This window comes from Daucus carota, chromosome 8 (assembly GCF_001625215.2).
Source record: "Daucus carota subsp. sativus chromosome 8, DH1 v3.0, whole genome shotgun sequence".
In the NCBI taxonomy this organism is placed as follows: Eukaryota; Viridiplantae; Streptophyta; class Magnoliopsida; order Apiales; family Apiaceae; genus Daucus; species Daucus carota.
In genome coordinates, this window is record NC_030388.2 from 24,783,267 (window position 1) to 24,794,613 (window position 11,347).

Below are 11,347 nucleotides of genomic sequence, written 5' to 3' on the forward strand. Positions count from 1 at the left end.
ATCCCAAGTATGAGTTCTGTCTAATGCATGAAGTTCTTCTTCCATTGCTTTCTGCCAAAGAGGGTTAACACTCGCCTCTCTATATGTTTGAGGCTCATGTAATGATTGTATAGCAGAATAAACATGATAATCAGTAAGTCGAACAGAAGGTTTTCTTACTCGAGTAGAGCGATGGACATGCTCGTTTGAAGGAGATGGTTGTGTGGAGGGCTCAACATCAGAATCCTCAGACTGAACTTCTGTTAAGGGAGCATCGGTAGTCAGAGGTGGTTGAGTGAGCTCAATTGAAGATTCTCCTGAAAATATGTTAGAAGATGTCGAAGAATCTACATAGTCATCAGTGGGATGTAAATCAACAAAAGGATCTGTAAAGTGAGAAATGCTGGTAGAAGTGTCAATCTTAAACTCTGACATTGATGAAAACATTTTGTGTTCCCAAAATGTCACATTACGAGAGACTCGTAGACGTTGAGAGATAGGATCCCAACAACGGTATCCTTTTTGACCACTACCATAACCAATAAAACAACAAAGACGGGCACGAGGCTCTAGTTTTGACCTTTCATGTGGAGGAAGAAGAACAAAACATGCGGAACCAAAAACCTTAAGAGAATCATATGACGGAGGTTCTTCATATAATTTTTCATAAGGAGACACATTATCTGTAACGGGAGAAGGAATCATATTTATAGTGTAAACAGCAGTTAATGCAGCTTCCCCCCAAAATAATTCCGGACATGAAGAAGAAATGAGAAGAGCTCGAACTGTATCAAGAATATGCCTATGTTTACGTTCAGCACGACCATTTTGTTGAGATGTGTAAGGACAAGAGCTTTGTGCAAGAGTACCATAAGATGCAAGAAATTTGTTAAGTTCTGATTCTTTATACTCTTTGGCATTATCGGCACGAAAAAGCTTGATTTTCTTTTTGAATTGAGTGTGAATCATAGTGGCAAAATTTCTATAAGTTTCTCCTAATTCAGATCGATTTTTCAAAATATATATCCAAGTATAACGAGAAAAATCATCAACAAATATCACATAGTATCGTGACCCTCCCATAGTTGGAGTAGGGGATGGACCCCAAATATCAGAATGTATGAGATCAAAAGTAGCCGATGATTTTTTATAATGGATAGGAAAGGGAAGTACATGTTGTTTTGCCAGTCTACATGGAACACAATCAATTGTGTTTGTGTTAACACTACCTAGATGACCACTAGAAACTAGACTGCGTAAACGAGAAGGTGAAGGATGACCTAACCGAGAATGCCATATGCTGGCTGTAGTGGAAACAGAAGCAACCAGATGAGTAGATGATGATTTTGGAAGATGAAGGGAAGTGAGCTCAAACAACCTTCCGCATCTACGCCCTGTCCCAAGAGTCTGTCCTGTCTGAGGATCCTGTACATGACAACCAGAAGAGGTGAAGATAATATCAAGACCAAGATCACATAACTGACCGACGGAAACCAGATTAAGTGAAAGATTAGGAACAAAGTATGTATTAGGAAGATTAAGATCTTTCGTGGATACAGTTCCAGTATGTGTCACTTTCATTGTGGAACCATCGGCAGTTTGAATATTTGGAAGGTATGAACTTTGTTTTTCAGTGGTAAATATGGATGAATCATTTGTCATATGATTGCAACATGCAGAATCAAAATACCACGAAGTACCTGAAGTGACGGAAAATGCAGTCGAGGGAGAGCTGGTTTTAGATAAAACCTGTTTGAGCAAGGATTCTAGCTCGCTGGTAGATGTGGTTGGAGCATTTTCTGATGTAGATTCAGAGGTTGCAGCAGCGGAAGATCGAGTAAATTTGTTTGCGTGGAATGATGGCTTTTTCTTGCAAAACTGTATAGAGTAATGACCTTTTTGATGGCAGTGTTGGCATGTATGATTACGAAGTGCAACGCAATCCTTGGTGACATGTCCACTTTGACGACAAAACCTGCAAAATGGTTTGTCAGAAGTAGATACTGGAGGTACCGCAAGGACAGTATCAGTCATGGAATTGATTTTGCCAATGCCGAGTCGAGTTTCTTCGGAAATAAGTTCAGTGACAGAACTTTCTAATGAAGGTAGTGGAACTCGATGGAGAAGAGCAGCTCTAACTGGTTCAAAATCCTGAGTGAGAGCCATAAGAAACTGGATGAGTCGTTGCTGGTCACGATATGTATGATAAAGTGTAGCATCTTCTGTATGTAACCACTTTGGTTCAGATAATGTTAGTTGATCCCAAAATGATTGTATCTGAGAAAGAAAATCTGCAACCGGCTGACCAGGCTCTTGCTTTTGTTTACTTAGTGAACTCATGATCTGATATTGGTGAGAAAGATCAGATGTAGTATATCTTGATGCCAATAAATCCCAAATCTCTTTTGCGGTGTCATAATTTCCAAACTGTAAATTAATTTTAGAAACTGAAGAGTTTCTAAAAAATGTGATAGCTTGGTGATTTTTGACATCCCATTCTTCAATGCGGTCCTTGAATTTTGAGTCGGTTTCATCTTTTTCTTTTGTGGGAATAGTAAAATCCCCGTTGACATATCGCCAAAGTCTTTTTCCTTTAAGATAACTGCGCATAGCTTGAGACCAAGTTATATAGTTCGAGCCATTCAAAATCGTTTGAATTGGTGAACTATTTTCTTTCTCCATATCAAAACAAGATAAATGCAGGGATTAAAAAGCGACTTGTAAAAGTTTAGATATTTTTCAGTAAGTACCAAAACGTTAGAGCACTGGAGTGTAATTTAGCCAATATGTGTGACTAAAAAATAGAAGTACGCCGTGAAATTATGTTACCACTGCAGACGAGCTGGGTGACTCGATTGAGTTGAGCGACTCGAAAAAGATGCTTGCTCGTGTGTCACCCGGGGCTGAGACTGGAAAAAGATGCGGTGACGAAGCTGAAGTTGAAGACAGAGCCGGTATCGTTGAACGCGAGTAGTGAGATTAACGGCGTGATTCAGAGGATTTTTGATCGGTTCGATTCGGTGACGACGTTGAAGTTGAAGTTTGGGCGGAGATCTAAGAGTATCGGAGATGATGTGCTGGTGTTGGTTTCTGAGAAATGTAGAAAACTCACGCGGTTGAAGATTCGTGTATGTAAGGAGTTTGAGTGACTCGGTTGGTGGACTCGGTGACTCGTCGGAAGGACCAGGTGAGTAACTCGGTGAACCCAGTATATGGATTGAGTTTTGTAATGGAAAATGAGATGAGTAAAATGATCTGTTTGACTTGTTAATAGGTCGCCGCGCCAACTGTTTGTGGAAACGACTGAGAGAGATAGTTTTACCAGAAACAATGGCTGTCACCGGAAACAATGGCTGTAAAACGTGGAGGTAAGGAGCTTTAAAGCTCTGATACCATGATAAAACTTGATGTACAGATATATGTATAAAACAGTGTGTGAATGTTTATATGTATATATGCTGCTAATCAATGGAAGAGAAGAAAGAACTCTTGTATTGATACTTGTCAAAGCTTGTTCAGTTTGATACATGCACATCAACATTAAATATCATTTTCTTCGTGAACAAGTGAATGATAAAATCGTGGAGTTGGTACACTGCAGGACGGAAGACAATCTAGCAGATATTTTCACGAAGTCATTGAAGCCGGATGTATTTCAGAAAATGATAACAAAGCTCGGAATGCAGAGTCGAGTTCGAGGGGGAGTGTTAGAATTCAAACTCTCAAGTAGTAATTATTACAGCTGGGTTTATAAATGCAGTGACATGAAAAAGAAAAATAAGAGCAATCATCCTTAAAATATGGTAGGCTAGTAAAGGTGGCACAAAGGCTGGAGTCAAGATTGCATGCAAGTATTAGATGTACACGGTTTAAATACTTGAATTAAGGTACGCTGCATGTGTGAAAATTAGAAAACCAAAATAGCTACAGCTGGTGATGAAATGGTAAGTCCAGGAAAGATGGTAGGCTGTTAGAAAAATACTACTGCAAGAGGGTGTGAAAGGAAGACAAAGTCAATGTGAAATCTGCATGTGTTATTAATTATGATAAATGAGAGTCAAGGAAACCTGGTATATGTACTGCTGCGTAGCTCCTGAAAATAGGGCTGGTCACAGGCTAATATTATTTATAAGCATATGTAAGCAGTGATGCATCTATTTCTATTTGTAGTCTATAAATAAGACTTCTGTTTGTATTGTAAAAGCACCGAGAGAAAAAAAAAACTGAGAGAAGTAAAAGAGCCGAAGCTCTGCGTCTTGTATGAGAAAAGGGCAGTAGCCTGCAGTGTGTAAAATATTTATAAGTTGTATTTTATTCGGTGAAATTAGTATTGCAGTGTTTGTAATATTATTGAAATTTTAGTATACAAAGCTTATCACGTTTCCAACAGCGCATAGGGTTCCATTAAATAATTGGAAGAAATTAAAACAAGGTTTTCTTATACCTATGCTTAATATGTTGCATGATACTTAAAAGAGATTTTCACTGGATATCAGTGTATGGGAAAACTATAGCTGCACTTTTCACTGAAGTCATTACCTGATATATATGGAATTTATCAATTATTAAAAATTTGTGTTCTGTAGAACTTAGCAGTGGCATCATGTTTGTGTTTTGCATATAGTTGGACTTATATTGTGAACTTAACAGGGGCTGAAACTTCCATACTTCTTTTCCTTCAAATTCTTAGTCACCTAATTGTTATAAGGATTTTCCAGCAACTAGAGTACCTAGCTTGGAATGAGTTCTATAATGGTTGGTGGAAATTCGCTAACTCTAAAGTCATATTTGAGTTTTTCCTTGTTCTGGTCTATTTATAACACATCTTTATAATCACTAATAACTATATGAGTTGATTAAAATAAACATTTTAAAATCATTATATGACTCATGCCTCATATCTCTATTTGAAATGTGATATAAATAAAATAAATGGACTCTTGTGCTGGCTGTGATATCTCGAAATACACAACTAAGATTTTAGTCAGTGAAAACTGTGAAGTTTTCTTTACATATTGATCAAATTTGATCAATATGTAAAGAAAAAGCAGATTTCCTCCTAAGTCAACAATGTTTGTAGGCATTTTTGTTGGTCAGATATAAACCTATTGAACATTTTAATTGATATTAACCTCATTCATACACTTTAAATTTATCACTCATTACAAGAAAATGTAATAAATTTTGTAAATAATTGGTTCCTTTATATAATTGAAACTTTCTCCCGTGGTCTAACCATTAGTAAATATGAATATTTTCTTCCAAAGAGAAGATATGTACCAATCTGACAACATGGTTCTCATTTATTCAGGTCATGATAAGAGAGTTTGTACTGGCACCTAATTGTGACACTGAAATAGCTGGCCAGGGACAAGTTTATATAAAATACTACGGCAGTGAAGAATGGTAATTCACCTGTTTTAGTGCTTACTGATTTTTTCGAGTTTTCAACCATATTTGTTATCAACTTCAAATTGTAATCATGAGCCTTTTATTTGGAATTAACTTTCAGTGCTTTGATGGATCCAGCTAGAGATCTTTCACCGTTTGACCATGTGAGTATAAATCTTGTATTTAGTAATTAGACCACTTAACATAGTTCTTGAGTGGCCATTTTCTTTCTTTGCACCCAATAATTAGTGTTACGCGGTAGAGAGACATGGTTACTTGGCTTTCAATGTCTTTACCATTAACATTTTCTATTCTTATAATTATAAACCTTGTGCAAATGCAAAAATGCAGTGCATTGTATATTTGTTCTACATTTGTTTTCACTTAAGCTACAATGATTACGGCACATTGTGTGCAGTCTTTTATATTAGCTAATTTTTCATGCACGGTAAAATTAATTACTGAAATATATGATGTGCAAATTTTAATGCACCGATTCTTGTACAGCAGTGATCTTATGCTACTTGTTTTAGTTACTTGCCCAGTCATATCCTAGGTTGCTTCAGTCATGGGATGTTGTACTCAATACTCAATACTCAGAAACTAAATATTGCATATAAGGATATGATTAATGAAGCAAATTTTATATTGGTTAAATACCCTTTTTCTGTTGTCACATAGGAGACACCTGATCAACTAACCATTCATTATTTTCAGTGCTTTGAAAGAAGTGCCAACCCTTCAGATGAATTTCAGGAAGCACTGAAACAGGTACAGCAGCTCTGATAATGTGCATTTGATTTATATTTAAAACAAATTATATATAGGTCTTATCTTTATCTCATATTCTCTATTTATTCTACTTGGTGTAGGCAATGGAGGCAATAAAAAAGAAGGAAACCAAACAAGGGACAGATTCTTCTTAAAGGCTGTAAAATGTTACTTAGAAATACCTGACTATTAGGATCTTTATACATGTTCAAGGCAGAAGTAATGAATTCCATAACATTGTTCGTGAAACTAGAGTTTCATGCATTCTTAATTATGTCCTGCTATGGTCTTAGGGAATTTTTATTGTAGGATTTCCATATATTTGACGTTCAAGATTTATTTTTCAAATTCTCATAGTATTTAATTATAAACATATAATTGTTATTCAAACAAAAAATTGTTACAGGTTGAATTTGCAACCTGAAATTATTAAAAAAAGGTAGTTCGCTAATAAAAAAATTATAAACAACAGCACAAATTTGAATATATGTGTGTGGGATCCCGATATTGATGTGATAATTTGTCCACATAAATTTAGGGTTAATTTGTTCATGTGTTTGGAAGTTGATATGAATTTTCATATTTAACCCCATATTTAGGGTTAATTTAGGGTTGTGATAATGTGTATCCCAGTATTTATACAAACAAGTTACTTTTTTAAATTTATATTAAAGTAAAAATTAATTAATTTGAAATTTCGGACACTGCTCCAATAATTTTGCCCCATAACTCAATGTATCAGCTTAATGGGGTGGCATGCACGTACAGATTGAAATGGAGCGAGCTGCTGGTACTGTTCTTGGCGTATCTTTGGAATGGTGCTCATGATGCTGCTGCTGGTGTTGTGGCTGCTGATGGTGGGGGTGCTGTGGCTCATCGTGGTGTATTGGATATTGAACGATTGAGGGGTGTTGTAGAACTAATGAGACCTAATAGTAATGGTGAGGATGCAGAAATGAAGAAAAGATTGATTGTTCACAAATGTTCTAACATAGATTAATCCTTTTTTCGGTCTTCTGATTGCTGATGCTTATCAAGTGCTATGTAACCCTTTTAAAGATATTTTTAAGGAGTGTGTTTTCCATATGGATATATAAGAAGAATCTGTGATGAATATAATCAAAATTTATATTTGCTAGTTTGGAAACTTCGACACTACATGAACGACATAAATATGCAAATTTATTTGGCTTTGCTTATGGTCATAAAAGATTCTGAACATGTATATGTTGTTGGTCTGACTCTTTTGTTTCTTTCAACCTGAAATATTATGTGATGAACTTACAATTATTTCCACAATCTGATACCATCAATGGGATATGCCGTACCCTCACTAAGTTGAGTCCAGCCGAGAACAAGGACAGGGTAGGGGACATTATGGACCTGCCTCATTCGCATTGGGTTTCCATTAAAGAAATCGAGGAAAACAAGGTTATCTCTTGTACCTATGCCTAATATGTTGCATGATACTTCTCAGAGATTTCCACTGAATATCAGTTTATGTGAAAACTTTAGCTACACTTGATCAATTACTAAAGTCATTACGTGAAATGGAATTTATCAATTATTAGATATTTGTGTTCTGTAGAACTAAGCAGTAGCATCATGTTTGTGTTTTGCATATAGTTGGACTGATATTGTGAACTTAATAGGGGGTGAAACTTTCATACGTCTTTTCCTTCAAATTCTTAGTCACCTGATTGTTATAAGGATTATCCAACAACTAGAGTACCTAGCTTGGAATGAGTTCTACAATTGTGATGAACACGAGAGCTCCAACTTTCCATTCTGATTTTCAACTGATCATGGAAATTTTTTTTTCTCTTCCAGTTTAGTTGTGTTGATGAGCACAGAGGCCTAGGGAGTGTTGCTTGTTCAAAAAGCGTAGAAGAGGTTGTTTGGCCAAAAAGGGCACCGGAGATATGGTGGCCTGTTGAAGTAAGTTGATTGGCAATCCTTTCTGCAAGTTAAATTTCTCTAAAGTTGACCATTTTTTGCTATTCTAATCTGCATATATATAGTCCGGTGAACAATTTTATTTTTACCTAATTAATTAAAATTTTCTTTATATTCAATCAAATTAGTTCATTTTATTTATACAAATTAGTTTAATTTTATATAAAGTAAAAATTAATTGATTTGAAATTTCATACACACCCCAATAATTTTACCTGGATAACTGAGGTACCAGCTTAATGTTATGGCATGCACAGATTAAAATGGAGCACAACTCGGAAAGAGGACCGCAGGGTGATGGTGTGCTTGGTGGTGTTGTTAGTGCTGGTGATGCAGGTGTTGTGGCTGCTAATGGTGGGGGTGCTGCTGTTGATAGTGTATTGAGACCAAATAATCATGGTGAGGATGTGGAGGAAATGAAGAAAAAGATGGAGTCCTTGGAAGAAAAACTGAAGGAGACGGAAGAAAAACTGAAGGAGAAGGATGAAGACTTTGAAAGCCTTCAAGATTCATATCAAGCTCTACTTGTAAAGGAGAGGAACAACAATGACCAGTTAGAAGATGCTCGAAAAAAGCTAATAAATGTGAGTTGTTTTGTTGTCTTACATTTTAATATGGACTTCACTGTCAATGAATCTGAGTTTTCTTTACATGTCTTGCTCGAGTAATAATTTCATTGTCCACACATAGGAAAATGAACTGAAATATTTAATCTCTTTTGTTATGAATATCTATTTGCGTAAATTATGAGCCATTCAAGGCCGTAAAAGTTCAGCCTGCATACTTTAGCCAAGTCATTCATGATAACCTGACTCTCCCTATACTACAAACCATGCACACTCGATAGCAATTATCTTTTGTTGATAACAATTATATATAAGCAAATGTCTTGCAATTTCTAGTTCGGGAAAATAGAAACTGAAAAATATGTATTGTTTTGATAGTGTCCACCAAAGGTGATCATTTTATTGTTTCAATAGGTTTTGAAGGATAGGCGGACTAACATGAGGGCCTATACTGGTGTCAAGCTGATGGGAGACCTTAACCTCAAACCCATATTTGCTGCTACAAAGAAAAAGTATCCTCCTGCCGAAGTTGAATTGAAAGCAATGGAATTTTCATCCCTGCTAGAGGAGAAACTTCGGGATCCAAACTGGTACCCCTTTAAGGTCATAACATTTGGTGAAGATAGCAAGGTAAGCATTCTGTAGATAAATTTACTTGTCAACTCGAAAGTCATAGCTTCTCCCTTTTACGCAGACCATATCTTTTTACAGTCACTCATGCATCATTGTGATTAATGACTTGTATTCTCCCTGACATTGTAGTAGTTTGTAACCGGACAGTTTCTAGACCACTCTATATATTCTCGTTTCCTTGCTCACGATCTCTCTCTCTCTCTCTCTCTCTCTCTCTCTCTCTCTCTCTATTTCCTTATTGTATGTTTTGATTTCATGTGACATGTTAGAGAGTTATCAATGACTAAGATGAAAGCCTGGTGATCATAAAGAGTGAGTGGGGTGATGAAGTGTATAACTCGGTGGTGAAGGCACTAACAGAATTAAACGAGTACAATTCAAGTGGAAGATATCCCGTTCCCGAGTTGTGGAATTTCAAAAAAGGAAAGAAGGCTACCTTAGGTGAGGGTGTCGATTTCATGGAAAGGTTGTGCAAGAGAAACAAGAGGAAGAGAAATTAAAGTATTCTTGTACTAATGATTTGCACCCCTTCTTTACCTTACCCGTTTGATTGTCGATGTGTTAGGACCATTTTTCTATGTTGCATACGAATTTCATATATCTTTTTATACATCTTTATAAGCATGAGCATGTAGAATGTTCAACTTTCAACCAAATTAAGGAATTTATTCCTAAATAAATCCAAAGCGGATATATATGTGTGTATGTCTATATATATGCGGAGAGGACGGCAGGAACCATTTTTCACATTACTATATATCATTAATTATTTGCCTACACAATATAACATTTTATTTTAATATAGAATATTATGATGCATAAATTTCATATACTTAAAACTTGTAGGAATTGAAAAAGATCAATTTTTAGTTCATATTTTATAATTTTGAATGAATTTTAAAAGAATAAATTCCTCGATTTTATTCATGGCCGGCCAACAAAATTGAAAAGAGACACAACCACTTAATGTTTTGTGATAAGTACCTGACAGCCCTCGTCTGATATCATTGGCTCTAGCCGTGGCGGAGCCCACATGCACGGATTTGTTTTTGGCTTCTCGTATCAAAAGAACTCATGCTAATGGACTAGTTTGGATACTTATTTTGAAGACAAATCTATTTTATCTTTACGATGCGGGAGTTGGGTTGACACCCACTCACCACTACCCACACTTTGTGATTTTTCTTTTTTTTATTTGTGTTGCTAAACTGATATAGTTCTTGCAGTAAATATAAATATATAACAGTATTTGCATAAATGTATATGTGTACTTGGGAAGTGGATGCTTAATATACAATTATAGCTGCACAATCAGAGGGGGCTGAGACCGCACAGCCTGGCCAATAAAGGCCCAAATCTATAAATAATATTTTGGACGTGTTGTTTTTTTTACAAGATATTCAAAAAGAGTTTGCAATTAGTATATTTCTTGTTACAATTTGTATTTTAAGTTCATTTTATTCATACAAATTATTTTAACTTTATATAAAGTAAAAATTAATTGATTTAAAATTACATACACGCCCCAATAATTTTACCTGGATAAGTGAAGTACCAGCTTAATGTTATGGCATGCACAGATTAAAATGGAGCACAACTTGGAAAGAGGACCGCAGGGTGATGGTGTGCAGCTTCGTGGTGCTGGTGATGCAGGTGTTGTGGCTGCTAATGCTGGGGGTGCTGCTGGTTATATTGGTGTAATGAGACCAAATAATAATGGTGAGGATATTATGGAAATGAAGAAAAAGATGGAGTCCTTGGAAGAAAAACTCAAGAAGAGGGAAGAAAAATTGTAGGAGAGGGAAGAAAAACTGAAGGAGAAGGATGAAGATTTTGAATGTCTTCAAGATTCATATCAAGCTCTACTTGTCAAGGAGAGGAACAACAATTACCAGTTACAAGATGCTCGAGAAAAGCTAATAAATGTGAGTTGTTTGGTTGTCTTACATTTTAATATGGACTTCATGTCAATGAATCTGAGTTATTTTTCATGTCATGCTCGAGTAATAATTTCATTTTCCACACATAGGAAAATGAACTGAAATATTTAA

The 11,347-nt window shown here is 35.8% G+C and overlaps 1 protein-coding gene across 4 annotated transcripts; it reads left to right on the forward strand.

The window, feature by feature from the left end:
• Positions 1 to 3,124: 3,124 nt before the first annotated feature.
• On the forward strand, positions 3,125 to 9,952 carry LOC108199950 (uncharacterized). 4 transcript variants are annotated; one of them, XM_064083508.1, is made up of 10 exons: positions 3,125 to 3,166; positions 3,254 to 3,347; positions 5,291 to 5,385; positions 5,492 to 5,534; positions 6,088 to 6,141; positions 6,243 to 7,572; positions 7,972 to 8,079; positions 8,355 to 8,681; positions 9,078 to 9,293; positions 9,566 to 9,952. In XM_064083508.1, exons 6-10 carry the CDS (start codon positions 7,417 to 7,419, stop codon positions 9,581 to 9,583), a joined length of 825 nt encoding a protein of 274 aa, XP_063939578.1. In that variant the 5' UTR covers positions 3,125 to 3,166; positions 3,254 to 3,347; positions 5,291 to 5,385; positions 5,492 to 5,534; positions 6,088 to 6,141; positions 6,243 to 7,416; the 3' UTR covers positions 9,584 to 9,952. The 4 variants fall into 4 exon arrangements, with proteins under 4 accessions (XP_063939578.1, XP_063939577.1, XP_063939575.1 ...); XM_064083507.1 differs by lacking the exons at positions 3,125 to 3,166; positions 3,254 to 3,347 and adding an exon at positions 3,576 to 3,685; XM_064083505.1 differs by lacking the exons at positions 3,125 to 3,166; positions 3,254 to 3,347 and adding an exon at positions 4,043 to 4,734.
• The last annotated feature ends 1,395 nt before the right edge of the window (positions 9,953 to 11,347 follow it).

Coding starts and splice junctions, on each gene's coding strand:
- LOC108199950 (XM_064083508.1), top strand. CDS start 7,417: ATGAACTTACAATTATTTCCACAATCTGATACCATCAATGGGATATGC. Junction 7,573..7,971: donor AAGAAATCGAGGAAAACAAG/GTTATCTCTTGT, acceptor TTTCTCTTCCAG/TTTAGTTGTGTTGATGAGCA. Junction 8,080..8,354: donor AGATATGGTGGCCTGTTGAA/GTAAGTTGATTG, acceptor TGGCATGCACAG/ATTAAAATGGAGCACAACTC.